Below are 21,326 nucleotides of genomic sequence, written 5' to 3'. Positions count from 1 at the left end.
GAAGAGACGAACGATTCTAACACAAATCCCGCAAATAATGATATGTTCGCCATGCTGGGGACAATCATGGAAAACATAAACAAGAAGTTTGAAGAAGTTAACAAGAAGTTAGACGGACAAAAAGAAGACCAAAAGGAAGAATCAAGAAAACTACGAGAAGAAATAAAAGAAGTAAACAAGAAGCTTGACAAAAACATCCAAGAAATGAGAAGAGAACGAGAAGAGCGCAGAGGGAAGCAGGAGACAGATGAGATTCGAGAAGAACCACTTCACGAGGAAAATATGCAAGACGCTGAGGTTATTCCAGAACGAGAAGAGCACAGTCAAATAGTAGAAAGGAGCGAACCGGAAGAAGTGGTACTGGAGGAACCCCCATCAGAAGAAATTGTGCAAGATACACACCAGGAGGCCAAACAGACTGACCCACCTGCAGAGATAAGTACAAGTGTTTCCAACGCTGTGAACGCTCCGAAATCCAAGATTAAACGCAAACTGCGTGGAAGAATGGTCCCTGGGAAGACAAGGATACAGCCAATACGGCACAAGGATGCAAGAATGAAATGTTTCCACGACAAACGTCCAGGATGGCAACGCCGCCATACCTTTTGCAGGAGGAATAATCACCAGAAGCCATGGAGAAAATGGGCAGAAGACTCCAGAAATGTAGAAGGAAAAGGAATACTTGAAGTCGAAGACCAAGATTCATGGATAAATTACAACGGCCAGAGAAGTCCATGTGACCGACAAGAGATTCACAGTCAAGTCAGACCAAATGAAACACAAGACATGAGCGTTGATAACTGGGAGAACGAAGCAAATCCGCAATGTATTACCGTTCAGGATGAAGGTACCAGGAGAGGAGAACACAAGTTAGACGCACGATGTAAAGATGGCCGGCACGATACAATGATTGCTCCTATCAAAGCGGTGAGAACTCAAGAAGGGAGTAATGACAATTGGAGGTACCCAGATGATAGAGAGGAAAACCCCGAAAATGAGAAGAATGGTATCGGCATTGTCACCATTCGCCCGGCTATGACATTTGTTTACTAAAAATTGACTTGCAACGGTCCAGGTTCGAGTCAAGGTCACGTGACAGCTTGCTAGAAAACAACCTCAAATACACAATGGCATGAAAACAAATGGAAGCCCAGAAATAGAATGATTGCATGCAAGAAGTAAAGAAGAAGAATTGCAAGAAGATAATGCAAGAAAAGAAGAATTGAAAACTGAAATATCAGCGCGGAGAAGAAAATTTAGCAGAAAACTGATTAAAGAAATATAAGTGAATTTTGTATATGGCACAGCGCATTTGAATGTAACTGCATCTTTTATCCAAGTGGCTAACCCTAGAAGATAAACATAAAGAATAAGAAGATGAATTATATGGACGCATAATGCCCAGAAGTGAAATTGTTTACCAGCGTATTTACTTTAACTTTATTTCAGATACCGGATGTGAGGCAATAAAAATTACAGAGGAAGATTGGAAAAAGATGTTCACCAATGTGCGCAACCCAGCATTAAAAAACGGCCCAGGAGATATAATTTTTGTTATGCACGAAGAAGTGCCTATATACAGAGCAATCGGTAGAGAAGGATTCCCGATTTGAGCTCTCTGAAGTGGAGTTTTGCGTTTAGAGCAAAGACTCAACGCACCCCTTCCCCCTTGGTGATGATACCTGCGAAAACGCGCCGAGCCAAAGAATAGTGAGCTACGAACTGCGAGCAGATGACAATTCCACCAAGATGTTTGCAAGTTCCCACAATTGAATGGTTGCGACATGGAACTTTGCCTTAATCATTTTACTCTCCTTATATTTTAAACTTTTGTTACTGAAGAAGAATCATGGCCGAAGAATAAAAGCAGAAGTGCGAGCAGTGGCTTTGCCCTCGCACATGGAGGAATTGAAGCTCCATGCCACCCTCTGTAACCAATGCTCTCTTTCCCGATGATACAAGACGCTGAAGATTATATAATACTGTTGTTTTGTTGTTTTGTTACCTAGGGCAGCCAGAACTTTGGAAGAAGAATAAGAAATCGTATCCCGCGCAGATAAAATAAGGAAGAACTCCAAGAGACAAGAATGATGTCATATGTTATTTAAAGCATGCCTCATAAGCTTGTGTCCAGCAGCTTGAACTGACCACAAACTCGATACCTGAGACCTATAATCCAGATTGAAGATCAGAGCACACGAGGTAAAAACCATTAGGGTTCGGATTTTTATGTACTTCAACTTTTCTATGAACTTCAAAATTAGGGATAGAATTTTCATGTACTTCAGAATATTTTTGTGAACTTTGAAATTTCTGACTAGGGTTCGGATTTTTATGCAATGCTCAATTTGTACTTAGAATTCATGATGCAATGTCAATCACAAAGTTTCTCTTAGGATGGAGATCTGCTTCAACTAAGTTGCATCATCTGCTCCATCTTAGGAGGGGGATAACTGTGACAGTTGCATCATTACCATTTTTATTTAATTTTTAAATAAATCTTTTAAATTCAATTTTGCGTATAATTATGGACATTAGTGAATATAATTTTCATTTTCATTTTTGTTTGTTTAAAGAGCCAAAGAACATTCTCTTTATTTTCCCTTACTATCCGAGAAGTAACATGTTTTATTTTTTTCTGTATACCTGTCCGTGCGGCGAGGACAGTTGAAAGACCCTTCCATTGTCTCTCAATACCACTGCCTAAGCCACATACGTAGACCACACACAGCAGAGTTCCCGGCGTGAAAGCAAGAAAGAAGAACAAAACAGCTTTTAGCATCTTTTTGTGAAATTGAGAAAAATAATAAAGTCCTAACACGTTGAATAGAATCCAAGTAGAAATATAATCTCTGCGAATTTGTCAAAATCACAGCATAGACCATATGTCGCCACTCAGAACCAAGATAAAATTTTAACATAGAACTGTGAAATGGTCCAAAACCACGCACGAGACGACTAGGAGCCAAATCAACTCTCATAAAAATTTTCGATATAACATGTGAAATTTGAAGGAAGCACGTACGTTAGAGAAACGACGCCCGAAAACCGTAAATAGGCGGAGACCAAGAGAATCAAAATTTAGGACACCAAAATAAGTTAACGAATAAGAGAGCAGAGACGAAATCGAAGACACCGTTAGAGGCGTATCCAAAAAGTTCGGCAGGCTAAAAATTCAAAACTCCAAGTGAGTCGTAAAATAATTCTTCACCGGGAAACAGCGTACCACCGCAACACAAAAACATACCCGGAACTTACACACACACTACATTCATAATCAAAAGTTAAGTTCACAATAACAATGTGCGGCTAAACTCACCGAAGCCGAGTGTACGAAATTACAATCTTTCCTTAGCATAGTAACCTACACATTGATCTTCTTCAAAATATATTTATATATATAGACATATATATATAAACTTTGTAACGCTGCTAATATATATATATATATATATATATATATATATATATATATATATATATATATATATATAGATCGCGAAACGCCTACAAACATTGTTTTTGAGTGACAGAGTTTCGTACTTATAAACGTAATCACGAGCTATTACAGACAATTAGAATAACCTACATACGCACCGAAAGCACTTGAACTAGTTTTAATCATACATAATCAGTTTTTGAAGTATTATACACAATGCTTAAAAACAATAAACACTGTTTATCCGTGTAACACTACACTTTTAACACCGAGAGTGATGTTGGTGCAGTGTGACGTCTGAAAGTGCTTTTAGTGAGAGTGCATCCTATCAGAAATGGACCAACAGAAGCCCCACCTTGATGGATCAGGAGACGCCCAAGAGCGACGCCCCTTCCAGTTTGAGAGGAGGACGCAGCGGGAATCGAAGAGAGGAACTCCGAATCCAGGACACTTCTCACGAAAGAAGGAAGCCAGTAAACGCAGGGACATCTGTATGTGTGTTGTGAGCTTGGTGGTGAGAGCAGTGTGTACGGCGAAAGGTAGGACCCATCCAAATTATTTTTTTTGTTGATTCCAAAAGGGAAATTTTCGTCATTGAATAAAATGCAAGACGTTCGCGATATAAAGTCGGAACTATTTGAAAACTGTTAATGTGTTTACACCGCGTTTAGAAAAGATTTTCCAACTCGAACTGTAATTGCTAAACAATTAGATTTTTTTTTGAGCAAGGCTTATTAAAAATAGAGATACTTTTTACAATGATACTTATATATATATATATATATATATTCTGTGACTTTAGTGAATATGTCGTTGTTTTTATTAAGGAGATAGTAGTTTAGGCCATCACTCTATTTGTCACTTAGATTTTTTTGATAACATATAAAGAAAGTTAATTTAAAAGTAGATCGAATGGCAGGTTGTAGACCTTTAACGATGAAAGAAGTATTTACTTTAACATATGGAAATTTGTATGAAATAAAAATGCATCATCTGCGCTATGTACATGTAATATGAGAACTGTAAGATAATTTTGAACAAGACATAATAGATATTCCTAGAAAATATATTCAAGACATTGTTTCAATTGTCCAAAGATTATAGTGTTTGTAAAGTAATTTTGCATAGAAGTGAACGTACTAAATGAGTCTATTTCGATCTATATACTAGTAAAACTCTAATAAATAATATTGTAATGAGTCATCAAATATATGTTACGTAAGAGAGCTAAAGGATTAATTAGTAATTATGATGTATATGCGACTAGTCTCGCAATTAATCATTTTCTTGGTTGGAGATACGTAATCCATAAATAAAGCGGAACCGACATTAGTACAGTCAGGTAGAATACGGATGAAAAATACGAAGTAGGCTAAGTAAAGCCGCAATTATTACGTCAGTCTGATCCTCTAACAATCGAGCGATCAGACGTTTATGCGCATAAACTAGACGAACAAACATAGAGGAATACATGAAAATGTCCGGCCGTATACCAATCCTATTAATGATAAAGAGAAAATCACGAAAAACTCAATATATTCAGATTAAAGAAATCTCGAGAGACGTCTTGACATTTATTATTTATATTCATGTGTTATTTGATTTTTATGTGTGTATGCATGTATTTACTTATGATTTTATATATATATATATATATCTATATATGTTTGTGTCTATTAATTTTCTACTTGTGTTAATATGAGTATATATATGTAGCCTTTATGCATAACGAAATGGTAATGCTACGCTCATTGATTTTATGTATTTGATAGTGTATGCTTGTTAGGTAAATGTCAAAGTGCATATTTAGTGCACTTATTCTCATTTTCAGTTATTAATTTAAATAATTAGAAATGGTTAGCAGTCAGGCAGTAGGTTTATTTAACTCCTTTGGATCATTCTATGTTTCTTTCATACTTCCCACAAATCTCAAATCAAAGTCATGACTTGTTTCTCAATTTATTTTATTTTAGTTCAAGTTACTTCAACTCATTTCCACTTACTTCAACTAGTTTAACTCATTTTAAATCATTTCAATACTTAGTTTTCACCCGAATAAAATATAGGTTATTATATTCAAAATTCCGTCTAGCTATGTAATATCTTAATCTCGTAAATATTAAAAAGGTTATAGTCAAAATAAATCAGCTAATCAACGTAAACTATATACTTAGCATGCGATGTCAAATAATTAGGTATTTTTCAAATGCAAAATTGTAATTTAACCAGTTTGGTATGATATCTATGTAAATCAGGAAATCCATATATATAAAATGTAAACAATGTAAGATTGCATCTAGCACTGGTTATAAACATCAATTCCACAGATTGTTTATTATTATCAGGTTAATGATAACAATTCATTCACTACATAGTTCAATGTAATTTACTTAAATTGATTTTTTTTTGTGTTAAGGCCTTATGCCTTATTCTGAACATTTGTTGTCAGAAAACCCAAAATTCAATATTAACCTTCAGCTTGCTTAATTTTTTTTAGAAAACATTTTTTTTGTTATTGTTTTCATTTGCTCATTAAAACTTTTATTACATTGTTAATCAAATTCGTAAGCTTTTTCTTTCATAAACAAGTTGTATCCCTAACCTTAAGCATAACATTGGTTTCCAAAGGATCTGTTAGGCAAATTAGGCAATATAAGCATTTCTCGATTCTAGTGGGGATTAGACTGATTTTCAGAATTTTCAACTAAATTCTAAATTCTTGATATTCGTTTATTTTCTGGTTTTATTCTTATTACTACTATTATTGTTCAGTCCACTTGGAAAGTGAGAGTCAGTCTAGTTCGTTCACACAAACCAAACATTAGAGCAAAATTCTCTTTCAGCGTTGCAGCATGTGAATTCAGGATACGTATGCGAATAATATCAAGTTTCATTTGCTTACACGGTTTTAGAGGGATCTTATTTCCCTAAAGCCCTGGGACACCGCGGGGAGATAGGATTTCCTAACCGTGAGATCAATCCTTATCGAGTCACAAACCATTTTAGTTCGAGGAACGGAGACTTTAACGGTGGTGCACAGGGAATAAATAGTGACAGACGGAATATGAACCCAAAACCCGCCATCTCATTTTTTTCTTTTTATTATTACAAAACCTGGCGCTACAAGCGATCACCACCGGGATCTTTCTCTTTTCAATTTTCAAATTTTATAAAGTATTTTGATCTATCTGTCTTTGTTCTGATTTAAAAAAAAAAACTGTTATGTCTACTATTAATGAAACAGGAATGCATAGTAATTAGAAACTGTAGGAAATATTATTTGGTACTGAAATCTACAAAATATCATAACTATAGCAATAATTTATTAAAATATTTGAAAAATAGCCTTACATGAACACCCGAAGTTAATGTGAAAAGTTAACATGTTTCTTGCAGCAGAGTTTGTCAAGGTCTTGCGTCACAAAAGTCAGTTGAAGATGTATACCGTCTTCTGCATCCAAATGAGCTCGATTTTTAGTTTCTGTAGCCGTATACCTCGAAAAGATTGACTCGCTGAAGTACATGAAATACCAAAAGATATAAAGAAATTGGCTTTAGAACTTAATATCGAAAAATCACCCATAATTAAGCCCAAAATTCGGGAAGTGGTTTCCTTTTAATTGATGCCTGACAGTAGCTGTTTGTAAGAACCTCATATTCTGCCGCAGTGAGGGCCAATGGTTTTGGCGTCCCTGAAAATGGATTTACAAGCCACTTACAAGGAACCCCTTGAGTGCGAAGTCGCAAGTCCAATCTCTAGTAAGGCTAATTTGAAAGTGTAGTGTGAACAATGATGACAGGAAAAATATTAGCTGCTAATGACTCACCATGTGCATCAGGAGGGCAACAGAAAATACGTGTCCGGGATGTGCTGATATTAACCTTCTATGGGATATATGTATTACACTTCACAAAATGGATATCGTCGCCCGAAATGTTCAAAACAAACCGTTAACTTGCGACATGAACATCATATGAAAAATGTCGCTCCACAGTGATCACAAATGTTCGCACCATCAATATCGAAGACGAATTTCTTGGGAATTACAAACCGTTCAGGACGTTCAGTTAGGTATCTACTTGTAAAGAATGCATATAGAATCATATTGATATAACGGGGAGATGAAAACTGATGGAATGTGATGGCACCCGTTACACCAATATGATTCTATATGCATTCTTTAAAAGTAGATACTTAGCTGAACGCCCTGAACAGTTCGTAACTCTCAAGGACTTCGTCTTCGATATTGATGGTGCGAACATTTGTGATCACTGTGGCGTGTAATTTTTCATTTGATGTTCATGTTGCAAGTTAACGGTTTGTTTTGAACATTTCGGGCGACGATATCCATTTTGTGAAGTGTAATACATATATCCCATAGAAGGTTAATATCAGCACATCCCGGACACGTATTTTCTGTTGCCCTCCTGATGCACATGGTGAGTCATTAGCAGCTAATATTTTTCCTGTCATCATTGTTCACACTACACTTTCAAATGAGCCTTACTAGAGATTGCACTTGCGACCTCGCACTCAAGGGGTTCCTTGTTAGAATTCACTCGAATCGACTCCTGGGTGTCCGTTGGAAAGTATGGATTTAAATTTTGAAACAAATCGTTATGGTGTTCCTTTATTATTGCTGGCAATGATCCATCTATTGTTATTTTCTTCTAAAATATTCGAAGTAAATGCCAGGTTCTTATTCTCAATGCTTTCTATATAGAATGCTATCCTTTTCTTCAGCGTAGCAGTTTTGTCTCCTTCATCCAATATTATCTTCTTTCTCTTTTGTATGGATGTGCTGAATTCGACCATTTTAGAAAAGCCAAGTAGCATAATTTGCACAATCATTCCTCATCATTCAAATAATCTGCAAGCAAACTTTTTCGGTCATTCAAAAGTGAACAATCTTCCATTGCAAGTTCAAATAAACTGGACAACACTTTATCTGCGACAACCATGGACTTCTGTATAGCAATGACTTCTATACTTCCCGTATCTTCACACAGTATTTTGACCAACCCAACCTGCACAAGTCGTACGTTAACAAAGTCTAGAATTTTGGAGGCGTTGTGTAGTATTTTCTTTAATACTGCTAGTATTTTTCTCCTCGCGAAGGTGTGTCGGGTAGTACACAATGACTATTTGTACAGTTTTTGAAATTTTCTTAATTTTTGTATCAACCAGTAACATTATAAATAATGATCTTTGTGCCATCTGTGCACATGAGAAAGCAATCAACGGTATCAGGTTTTCACTGAAGAAGGTAAGAAAAACTTCACTATGGCTTGTAGAGGGTGGAAGTAGCTTGCAAAACAGAATATCTAAGTGGAAGCAATTCGAAAGTTCATATTGCAATACGTCATTAACGTAGATAACTCGACGACGTCGGTGAATTTATCAAACTGTGGAGCATATTTCGTTTGGCTGATACGGGAATTTAGGGGATATTTAACCATTTGACAGGCCCTGGATTCGATTACGCTCAGTGTTATTTGCTAAGTTCGCAGTTTTTCATCCACTTTATTACTTTCACTAATAGTGGTTTTGTAAGATTTTCATAAAAAGTGAAGGTTTTACCAGTAAGAGCCAAGTGCAATGCCTTTCGGTGCTTACTCTTTATGTCTTTATATGAGATATAAATTTTGTCTTATCCAAATGGAGGTCGTCACGTTTTCTTCCAAAATAATCTGGAGATTTATTTTTGAAGTCAGGATGAGTTTCGAAATGCTGTCATGCTTGGTAGATAACATAGAGCTATTGGGCAACTCGTTGTTACATATCACACAATCTGGGCGTCTATCAGCAAATTCAGTAAACTCCATGTCCAAATTATGAATCATAATACTTTCATTTTTACTTCTTTCTGTTACCTTTTCACTATGCGTCGTAGGTTCTGAACCATGTACAATATCTTTCAAACTCAAGCCTAAGGAATTTGCGCTATCTTCTTCCAACGTGAGCTTACACTTGTTATTCCGCTTTGACTAAGCACTGCTTGATTTCTGACTACTCTCGAGTCTTACGAAGCTTATAATAATTTTTACAGATTTTTATGTGTCTCGAGTTTTTATTGAAGAAAATAAATAATAAATTCTGCCTACCCAGTATATAAAACATAAAAGAGAGTTCGGGAAGCGTTATACTTTACAACCAAGTAAGATCGAGATCGTTCCAGTTGCTAGTAGATACTTACTACCGCTTTCATCTAGCTTAGCGAGAAGAACTACTATCACAGAAAGTATTTTACGCTTGATGGGAGTAGCCTCATTTTACCCGCTAGATGGAAGCAGTAATTTAACTTTTCTCATTTTAGTTAATTTAAAAGCTAACAACTTCTGTCTCGCGGACGGAGCCCCTGAAAATCACTCGCCGATTCTCAGGAGCTCTGCTGAGCACAATTTGGGAAAGGTTGTATGTAAGAATTATATTAATAGATTGGCAATTCTCTGTACTACTGTATAATTAATTACTGGTGGGTCATCGTGGGAAATTGGGTTTGTTTGGGCCACACTGGATCATGAGTCTGAGTAGTATCTGCGACACTTGAGCGAACTTTTCTACCCTGGATCTATGCCTCAGTCAATGATTTAGGGATATCTAGGATCATTCCTTCTAAAATTTGGCAAAGATACCTTGATCCACCCCCTAAATTTTGGGAAGGGTAAATAGGAGCACACCCCTTAAAGTTTGGAGATTGCTAAATTTAAAAAAAAATGGGCACGGTAACTCAGCAGTAGAGCGCATACGTCTGGTGCGTGGGGACTCAGCTTCAATCCCCGGCCAATAAATTTGTAGTGGACAATTGTGTCCGTGGGTCTTCTCGGGGTACTCCCGCTTCCTCCTAAATTCTCATTCCACCTATTATTCCATCATCATTCCCTTGCCTTAATCATCTGTTTTCCTTAGCCTAAATGGCATAATTGTAGGTTGTTAAACTGAAAGATTTCAAATTTAAAAATATGATATCGTAGTATAAGACCGAGGAATGTACGTCTGTAAATTTGTATGATCCTTCTCGTTTGCTTTTATGGGTAAAAAAATGCCAAAAGTGCCAATTCCGGAGGTTTCTGATCGATTTCACCCTTTTTAATGACGCCTTATTACATTATATGGTTATATGGGTCCATTAGAATGGATAAGACACTGGTACGTTGATGCTTCCCTCTTAGATTTTTGGAGGGATATATAGGACCATCCCTTAAATTTTAGAATTACCAAAAAATCTTCAGTGTAAATTTGGGTGGTTCATCATGTTCCCTCTTATGAGAATAAAAATGCTAAAAAATTCAAAATTTCGAGATTTTTGATGTTTATCTTCTTCGATGAGGGTTTATCACATTATATAGTGTACTTGGATGAGTACAGTAGTCCAATAAAATTTTCATAAAACATGAGTGCGTTGATACTACCTTTTAAAATTTGAGATGGAATACACCACCTATTAAAATTGAGAATTGTCTAAAATAGAACTTGATAAGTGTTCTCTAGGACTCGAATATATATTTCTGTAAATTTGATTTGTCCAGCTTAGTCGCTTCTATGGGTAAAAAAAATGTCAAAAATTCAAAATTTGAAGACTTTTCAATGAGGCTTTATTGAAATATATGTTTATATAGACAAATATAAGGGTCAATTCTTCTACAGAGGACATGGATACATTAATGTTTCCTTTTAAACTTTGGGAGGGGTACATTGACACACCTCGTAAATTTGAGAATTATCAAAAATATATTGGTAAATATTCCCTAGGACTTGAATACATATTTTTGTAAATTTGGTCGGTCCTGGTTACTCCCTTTTTATTGTTACAGATATATCAAAAAATTTTATTAAAGATAACATTTTATATTTGGCGGAAATTTTAAAGTTTGGCGTGAAAATTGAATTAGCATTAGGTGTGAATTTTGAATGTTGCGCTTAATGTTCAGTAAAATAGATTGTAACGTATGATGAATATGATCATATGATGAATACAAGGTTTCATTATCTTTCATTGGACCTGAGTACCTTGACATATTCTTAAATTTAAGGAAGAGTGCATTTCACCCAACCTTAAATTTTGGAATTGTCAAAAAATAATCGAAATTCGTAATTGTTCCCTAGAATTCAGGTAAATTTGGATAGTTTAATTTGTGTCCTTTTATGGGTAAAAAATTGCCAAAATTTCGATTTGAGGATGTTGACCTAATATATATGATCTTAACATTTTGAAAATTAGGGGCAACTCATTGTCTAAGATCGTTGGTGTAAATATTTAGGACTTTGAACATGGTAGGTAATTATTAAAGCCGATTAATATGAAACAATAACATTTTCACACTTCGAACTTTAGTTGCAACTCATAGTTTGAAGTCATTGGTGGAATCACTTTCAAGTTATTGTTTAAATGTTTTTCAAAACTGTTTGAAAAGATAACATTTACTTTCTATCTCAGTATGAATTTACAAGATTGTACTTTTATTTGGTTTTTCTTTTCAAAACGAGATTAAAATTCTAAATATCGAAATTAATTTACATAACCAAATATACCTTAAACTGATTAATTTGATTTCTACATCCACCGTGAAATCCACCACCCACCAAAAAGGTTGATCCAGAATGGAAAGAAAAGAATAGATTTAAGTTACTGCTTACAGTTCACTGTAGAATGAGAAACAAAGTAAACACTTTAAGTTTACATTCCTTTTGTTGTTTAATAGACGCTCAAACCTAGGCGGCTTAGAAACTATTTATAGAGGAACCATATAACACGCTGTAGGGATCCGAGCCAAAGGTCCATTAAAGTATTATATGTTCTATATTGTCCTTTTCTATAACCTGTTCACGGCTTATGACGAGAGAGGAGTTGTCCTAAAATTAACACAATGATAGATGGCAGCACTATACATTAACATACAAATACGCACAGCAACATAACATTGACTTACTGAGACAATGTTACCAACTCGCTATAAAAGTGTCCAATCAGCTGTTTCTAAACTTCTTTTTTTTTTAAAAAAATTTTCGAAGACATGTTACAAAGTAAAACAGCCAAAGGGGCTCAAATAGAACAAGAAATGTAAAAGTTATGAACTCTATTTTACTTGGATAATCTGAAACCATGCTCTGATTATATTCTAAAATTTATTTTTGTTTCTTCTACATCAAGAGGCTACTTTCCCTTACTATTAGATTTTTAAAAAATCATTTTTTTTCGTGCCACCCTATTGTCCATAGACAGTAATGCGTTTCCTATGCACAGTCACTTAGGTATTGAATGACTTCTTAAGATCATTGACTGAATTAAGTTAGTACCGACAACTTGGATTATTATTATTATTATATTTCTACAGAACCTTCCAAAAATCGTATAATAAACAAATACCAAGGCTGCTAAAGTGTAATAATTTATCAGTGACAAAGTTTAGTGAAATTATGGTATCTTTAGATGTCTTTTTGAGTAATTCTTTTAATTTACGATCCAATTAATTACGAGTAAAAAAGTGAGATTACGAAATTCGATAAAAATTAGTAGCAACTTAGGTATATGTCGATTAGTATCCCAGGTATCACGGATATAGATGCAACTTAAATAAATAGAAAAATTTAGAAAGCACTAATAATATTCCATAGTCAGCAGCATTGATATAGCTACAAATTCATCGAAAGTTTAATATTTTATTAAAAACTGAAATGATTTTCTTAGAAAAGTAAACAAGTAACTGTTGCGCCGACCTACAGATTAGGTGATGGTGAGATTTTTAAAAACTACAGGCTTATAAGTACAGTCCTATATGGTCTCTAAAATTTGTGAATTAATTATATGTATATTTAAACCTAAAAATATTTTATTTGAAGTGCAACGTCGATTTTTCAAAAGATGATCGATTGTAACTAATGTGACTAATTTTACTGACCTCGCATACGTTGCCTTAAAAATTAATTTATAGGGAAGTGCTCTATACATAGATCTGTCAAAGGCCTTTGACTTCATTGTTTATGAATTACTTCTTAATAAGCTACCAAATATTGAATTATCATTAACTTACATGGACAATGTATCATGTAGTTAAGCTCAAATAGGAAAGGATACCTCAAGGATCTCACTTAGGAAACCTATTTTCTATTTATAAATGGTTTGCCTAAAAAATCAAACATTTAAGAATAACAGACGACATAACACTTTTTGAATAGTTAACAATGGACAAGATAATTATTTGTTAAGTGAAGATTTAGATATAATAACTAACTGAAGTAGAAGTAATCTTTTAGAAATCAACTGTAAAAAATAAATGTATTGCATTTACAAATGAAGCTCAATGTTTCATCAGTATGTACAGAAACAATTTAATAACAATAAACAATGAAGAATTAATAAAAGATCTAGGTATTGCACTTGACGAAATTTTGCAATCATATAATTGATACAGTACAAGGATAACGTTCTATATTGAGTCGATGGTTTGGTTTTTAAAAAATGGTAGTTCATTTGTTTATCTATACAAAACACTGGTAAGATTTAAACTAGAGTTTGGTTCAGCCACATGGAACACGATATATAATACGCTAATAAATAAAATAGAAGCGGCTCAGAAATATTTTGTTAGGTTTCTGTGTTATAAAATTAAGAATTATTATTATTTTAAATATTGGCTAAGTTGTTGAAGACTCAAAACTCTATTTGAAAGAGTGAAATTTATTGATAAATAATTTATTTCAGATGGTTTTAGACAATCTGTACTGTCTCAAATATTGATTAGAATATATAGGTATTACTAAATTATAGTGTAAGGAATCAATCGACTTACTCCCATTAAATTTGAAATCTGAATTACTTAGAAGAGTTACAAAGATCTTATAATTTAAATTCAGCATATGAAAAATAAATGAATAAATAAAAATAAACATCAGACAGTATTAGTCACACAGACTAACGAATGTATTAAATTTATGACAAGGGATTATTCACCAATCTTTAAGATACCTTTGTTATACTTTTCTTCAAATATTTTAACCAATATGACAAAAGTGATATTTTTTAGCTTGGTAGGCATGAATTATTTTAAAAGTTATAGATTAGTTCTTTTAAAATGAAACATAAAATGAAGTTAATTTTATTTTAATTACGTTCTTTCGTATTAAGGGGTATTTTATGACGTTGATTATTTTTATTTGAATCTTTAGTTTTAAACCATTTCGAGCTTAAGTGATTTGTATACCTTAGCATATTGACAAAGGCTGTTACTTGTAATGTATACAACTATCTTATATTCATTATTGTTATTACTATTGTTTTACTTTACAGACTACTTTATCCCATTACTTCTTGATTTTGAAGTGAGCTGTTCGCAATGCTCAAAATAAAGTTATAATAACATCAAATTGCTACCCGAGGTTAGCTCTTAACAAGAAAAATACAATGAGTGTTTAGTGTACTTATTATTAAATATCTAAGCGGTACAGAAGATCTCATAACGTCTCAGTTCTCATTTAAGCCCGGAAACTATACTTCTACCAGTATTAGGTTTCAGGTAATAAATTTACTGTTGAAAGCATACATATAAGACCAGATTATATATAATGTTATTAACATATTATAGTTTATAGTTTATTAGAATTCACTGAAATATCTTAATTATTCCTATATACTGAATAAGGAGTTTAACGCAAGTTTAAAATTGTGGTTATCATTGCCATTACGGTACTTAATAAGTAATCATGTTTCAATTGCGTTTCTGTTGTATTCATTTATTTATGTTACAGGGAGGATGCTGAGAACGTTAATATAACCTTCAATGATAATGGAACAATAACATACAATCCTACGAAGAAATTTACGTTTATACCTGAAATGTCAACGGGAAGATTAGATGACAAGCTTATAGTTCCAAATATTCCTATGTTGGTAAGTATGATAATGTATAAAACAATTTCTGAATTTACTTATAGTTTTTAAACAATGTTAAGATACAGTGCAGTTATAATAGAATAGTTAAGATTTGCAATTTTTAAAGACACCTTGTATTTGATAAACTTAAAGGCAGAGGCAAATAACTTTTAAGTTACTGCCAGCTTCTCAAGTTGAAAAGAAAGCTCAAGATCTGTCTTATAATAAGTCGAGAAAAGATAGACAGTCCCAGCCCAAACTGTTATCTAGTAGACCAATAAACAGAAAGCGTCGCTTTATAATATCCGAAAATCACTAATTAAATTGGTAGGTAGAAAATACAGTACATCAAAATTATTTTAACTAACTAAAAATATATATCAAGTTCTTAGACAGACACTTTCATATGTGTTAGAATAACCATTTTTTAAAAACATACAATTCCACCAATGTTGATTGCCGCCTTTGGCCGTGAGCACTACTATAGACAGTATGCAAGCATAAGTAATCAGGATAGCGGGAAAACTGAAAGCTGTAGTGTATTCAACATTATTTTAAAGTAGGTATCTGTTTAGATGTTGTAAGAAGTCTTATTTGTTCATGCGTATTAAAGGAAGACATAAGCTATGTATTGTTAATGTGAAAAAGGTCTTACAACTGTTAACTTTTATTTCTTTTAGCTTATTTCACAGTTCCTTTTTAATTCTCTATATTGTTTCTTAATCTAATTTGTCTCAAGTTTTTCGATATTGTATACTGATATAATTTTCTTGTTTTTCTAGTTTTATTTTTATGTAATCTTCTTAGCTCGTAATTTTAAAATTTGTTTGTCTTACTTTATTAAAGCTTTTTATAGGTTTAATAGTTTTTTTCTTCATCGAATTATTTCGCTAATTCATCTCGACTCCTTTTTTCTATTATTTGTCGTAACTTTATCTTTTCTAGCTGTTTGTCCCAGTATACTGTCCTCGTATTATACATATTTAAGAATTTTGTGTTCATTTGGCGTTTCGTAGGTCTTCCCTTTTATATCATTTTCTGCGTCAGACATTATTATATTGTGTTTACATATTGTTGCTGAGTCCAGGAGCCCACTTTTTCATTTTTATTTTCTTAACATCCATATTAGATTCCTCTAATTGTTTGTTCTTAGAAGTTGGAAAAATTTTCTTATTAGATTATTACTTCTATATTTTATCTCCATTATTAGTTCTTGTTTCTCTCCATTTTCATCTGTAGTCCCGCTATTCCAGATTACTGATTTGGCATTCTTATTATCTGCACAAATTAATATTTTATGTTGATTATATTTTTCGCATATTTCTGCCATGTGTGTTATAAATAAAATGTTACATAACAACTAAGGATGTTTGCCATTCTGGAGTAAAATACATAGGCTGAATTACTTCAACTGATTCCCCAGATGCTACACGCCACTTAACAGTACTATTTATAAACTGTAGCTTGTAACTAACAAAAGCTACACTCATTTCCTCAGGAAATATTATTTAAAAAACGTCACGAACTAATAGAGAAAGCAAGTTGCTGTATTTATATAAATCTTTGTTATTAGGATAAACCTGTAACTTCAGATAGCGTGTGTGGCAACTTCGTTGCTGTTTTCAAAATTACACGATACGGCATGATTTGGGCAAAATTGACTGAACCTCGTACATTTGTAATATTTCTACTCTGAAAAACTAAGGAATGCATGTATCAACGTTTTTCTTTTGGAAAACTTCTATTTCTTTTTGTTTGTTTGTTTACGCATTTATTGAAATTTAACGTTCCTTTCCGGTATTGAGGCTGTATGAGACGCGGGTCTACAATTTAAAGTGGACGCCGTTAAATTCTCTCTCATCAGGAATCGAGCCTGAGTCTTAGTGTACTAAAATCACTCATGCTAGCTAGAATCTGTATTTGTACAGAAAAATACATGGAATTTTCAGCTGTATGAGTAATAGTCATTTCGTAAAAACAATGAAAAAATCCTACGTGTCTATGTCATTTTAACTCAATATTGGCATTTTGAGTAGTAATACATTTCTAAGAGTAGTTACGTAATGAGCTTTGTGAATAAGATTCAGTCTTAAGTCTTCAGTCTTACGGTTAGAATTTTGGCAGTAACTTAATTTAACCTAAGTAAGAGTAGTATGTGTGCATAAAAATATATCGTTATATTATCGCTCAAAACATTTCCACTATTTTTCAAAAGAAATGTCTTTTTGTTTAGCGGATTCTTTGAAATTCCACCTGTACTATTCTTTCACACTCCCAAAATTGATCTTTATACTTCTTTACATTTGTCAGCCAATAAATCTAACTTTAAGTTGGTATTGCATTTAGTAACAACCACAGATCTTTGTACTGCTTTATAACTACAAGGCGTCTTTAAAGTTATGATCCTGTTTCAAAGTATTATAGCTCCAAACAGCTAATCGTACACAGAGAAAAATCTGTTCTCCGGACAACGGTATATTGTACAAACATACGGTATCCTCTTGCTTACTATAGAAATCAGTACGGAGCATACGTTATCCGTATGCTACATAGGCACTGCCCTTAGATGTTACATCATGCCGTTGCAGGATGTCTGACATCTAACAGTTTTCCATAAGATCCTGACCGCCTACATTGTTTCATACAGAAAGTACGTATAGATGGAACACTTATACAGAAAGTATTATAAAACATGCGTTTTCAGTTATACGTCTGTTGTACGTTAAGTCCAAAACCTACAGGAATTACGCATGTAACCTATCTTTTTAAGTACACCACCTGTGAATGAAAGATCTACATTCAAAGGAGAAGCGTTCAAATTTCGTTTGGTTGGCAGGAATTGTCACTAACATGCAGCAGCGACAGACGGTAGTTACATTTTCCGCCTAACATCAGTTAACTTGCTAACTCCTGTCAATGTCGTTCGAGCACCTATGTATTCCTTTGCCCTCAGTTTAACCACATAGCTTTGAGCATTGTATATTTCTTCACTCTCAACTAACCATATAGCTTTGGGCAACGTCTCTACCTTCAACTAACCTATAGTTCCTGGCATTTGCGTATTTCTCTACCTTCAACAAACCACATAGCTTCGGACATTTGTTTATTCCTCTCAGCATCTGCCTATTCCTCTGCACTCAGTCACTACGTTGTAGAACCTACCTATTTATGTACGTCCAACTAACCATAAAGCTTCGAACATCTGCATATTGTATTTTCAAGTGTGTGGCGTGACCTCCGCCGAAAATTTAGCACTGACACTCCTACTGCTCAGAGCATTGGAAATATGCCGCAAAACGACGGAAACCGTGCTGCACAGTTATAGAACAGATTTGTACACGTGAATCTGGAGAACACACACACATACACTTTTGTGCTTTTTAGTCATTTCAAAAGACTGATAGGAGTTGGCTTAGTGGCTAGTGGTTGGCGGAAGATGTCATTAACGTGTGTCATTCTTGCACATTAAAGTCATCTGTTGTGAACTAAACGACATTCCCTCTTTCGAACTGGAATTGTTTCATTCAAGTACAATTAGCCGTTTTCAAGCTATAATACCTGTACTTCGAAATCGGATAGACAGTTTAGAGATACCATGTGTAACTAAAGCTTGCCAACTGGAAGTTAATGAACGCGAATACTATACAATAAATATTATTTTCTTTTCTAAAAATAATTACATATTGTTAAATATTTAATAAAATGCACACTCTTTAATGTTTTGTTATTTTTTTAAAGGGTACAGCGTCAATTTTACGTGACTCGTCGCGTGTTCTGAGGCTAGCGTTTTCCGCTCTGCTTCAACTGCACGGAGCCACTCCGTTCATTGAGTTGGGATCTCAGGAGCTGATGTGGGGATATGAGGAGCCGCTTGTTAAACTCGCTAGCAGGTTTCTACCATCATGGATTTCGTTCAGCAAATTTGGACTCTTGGAAAGGGTAAGGCATGCAGTAATGGTAATTTTGAAATGTTTAACAATGAATGCAATTACAGTGTTTAGAATTTTTGGGGGTCTCTGTCCACTTTGAAATGAAAAACAGCAAGGGCGCCGATCCTGGAGTTGGGACAAGCCCCCAATGATCATGTGCGCCCCCATGTATTTTTATGAATATGTATTTTTTATTGTTATATGTATTTTTATATGTATCTCTATTGTTTTATATGTATTGTTATATGTATTTATTTATTTAACAATCACCAGATACAGGTCAGAGGCCACTTTTTACTCGATATCTAACAACAACAATAACAATGGAAAGGATTTGCGAAGCTATCGGCCAGGGCCTGTTTAGTGGGTACAGTCACGGCATTTGCCTGGACGACTGAATAAAACCCTGGAAAACCCAGGATGGTTGGCAGCGGGAACCGAACTACGACCTCCCGAATGCAAAGCAAACGCTCTACCACTTGAACTACTTCGCTAGGTAACTTTTTATGAATAGCCTCCCCCCCCCCCAAGTTATAGGGAAATTGGCGCCCTTGAAATATATGATCGGGTGTACTAACTTTCTCAAGGATTGTGAAAGATTACTACCGTAAGTCCAAATCAATTTCAAAATAACACTAACTCTTTGTGTCAACTTATTCTTTAGGTTATATTTTCAGAACGTTTCCCAGAAAAAATAATAACACTCAAATCTAGTGCAGTGCTCTTGGCGGTACATCTCTTTAAGAAAAAAATATATAAAAAAAATAGCTGAAAAATTATGTGTTATATAAGGAATAAAGTTAAGATTTACATCATCATCAGCAAATTGTTCAATTTTTTATGTGAGGCACGTGTTTAGTTTTTTTTCAGTGGTGGCCTTTACTTAGGGCGTATCGGGCAACCGCCCAGGGCCCCGTGCTTCAGAGTAACACTCTTGAGTTTTTAAAACATTTATGTAAAACAGATTATGTTTCATTGAATAAAGTCGAGAATGCGAGTTCTGCTTGCTAGGGAAAGTATAATTGTATAAGATTATTATATTGACTACTATTGTCATAACAACTTCTGATTTTCCAATTTATCTTCAAGAATTTCGTCTTGGTACGTAGTAATCATGGAAGACTGGGTTCGATTCCCGCTGAGAATTATTGTTGTTTTTATCCCACTTTAAGCTGTAGGTCTTCGTTTCATAGAACCTCGGTGGTGAAAGGAACGTTAAACTTCAAACCAATTTATCATACAAACATGATGTGTTAATTATGGTAAAGAATTAAGTTGTCTACTCAAACTAACGATAATTTCGAATAGAATGATTTTGTCAAAGGTGAATTGAAAAGTTAAGTGACTCAAAGTATGCCATTATATTCTGAAAAAAATATATATATATTTAACATGGAACCATTGTAAATTCCAATGGTAGATGAATATCTCTTTTTCAATTCTTCTCCATGTTATTCCAGTGCTTCTTGATGAATTCGCCACTTTGTATAAAGATGTTTCTTAGGTTTCTCTTTATCCCTTGATATCTAACCAAGAATTGCTATTGTCTACTTATCGTCATTTCTACTTGCAATATGATCGACGCACTGCCTCTGCAATGCCTTTATTTTCATGCTAATATTCACTATACTTGTCATATTTCTGATTTTTGTGATTATTTTTCTATATTTGCGAATGGCTCCCAGCGTAGATCTCTCTCCATTCTTCGTTCTGAATCTGCAGATAGTAAATATTAATATTCCTAGATTGCTGTTTGTTCGTTGCACTTGAACGTCCCTTATCAGTATCAAGGGTATATGAGACATGAACTACAGTTTAAAGTAGAATCCGAACCATCATAATAAATTTAAAATTTTAATTCTTTCCCACCGGGAACCGAAGGTTACACCAAAAGATGCACACGCTAGCGAATAAGAGTCACAGTGTTTGTTTGATCTCAATAAAAAGACTGTAACCACATATCCCAGATTCAAATTCTAGCAGAACAACAACGCTGGAAATATATTTGAGAGAGGCATTTTCATCAACCGCTGTTGAGTTTCTAGCTTCATACAACTTAGCATTCAAGAGTTATCTCGGAAGAAATAT

The 21,326-nt window shown here is 34.2% G+C and overlaps 1 protein-coding gene across 1 annotated transcript in view; it reads left to right on the top strand.

Annotated features, from left to right (window-relative positions):
* The window catches only part of LOC145661534 (scavenger receptor class B member 1-like), a 324,106-nt gene that overhangs the window by 168,680 nt on the left and 134,100 nt on the right, over window positions 1-21,326 (top strand). Inside the window, exons 4-5 of the mRNA XM_081726856.1 lie at window positions 15,186-15,327; window positions 19,048-19,248. Of these exons, the coding sequence (XP_081582982.1) occupies window positions 15,186-15,327; window positions 19,048-19,248 (343 nt within the window). The remainder of the gene's footprint in view (window positions 1-15,185; window positions 15,328-19,047; window positions 19,249-21,326) is intronic.

This window comes from Thermobia domestica, chromosome 10 (assembly GCF_964235325.1).
Source record: "Thermobia domestica chromosome 10, izTheDome1.hap1.1, whole genome shotgun sequence".
Classification (NCBI taxonomy): Eukaryota; Metazoa; Arthropoda; class Insecta; order Zygentoma; family Lepismatidae; genus Thermobia; species Thermobia domestica.
Note: the sequence above shows the minus strand (reverse complement) of the source record. Positions and strands in the feature narration are given on the sequence as shown.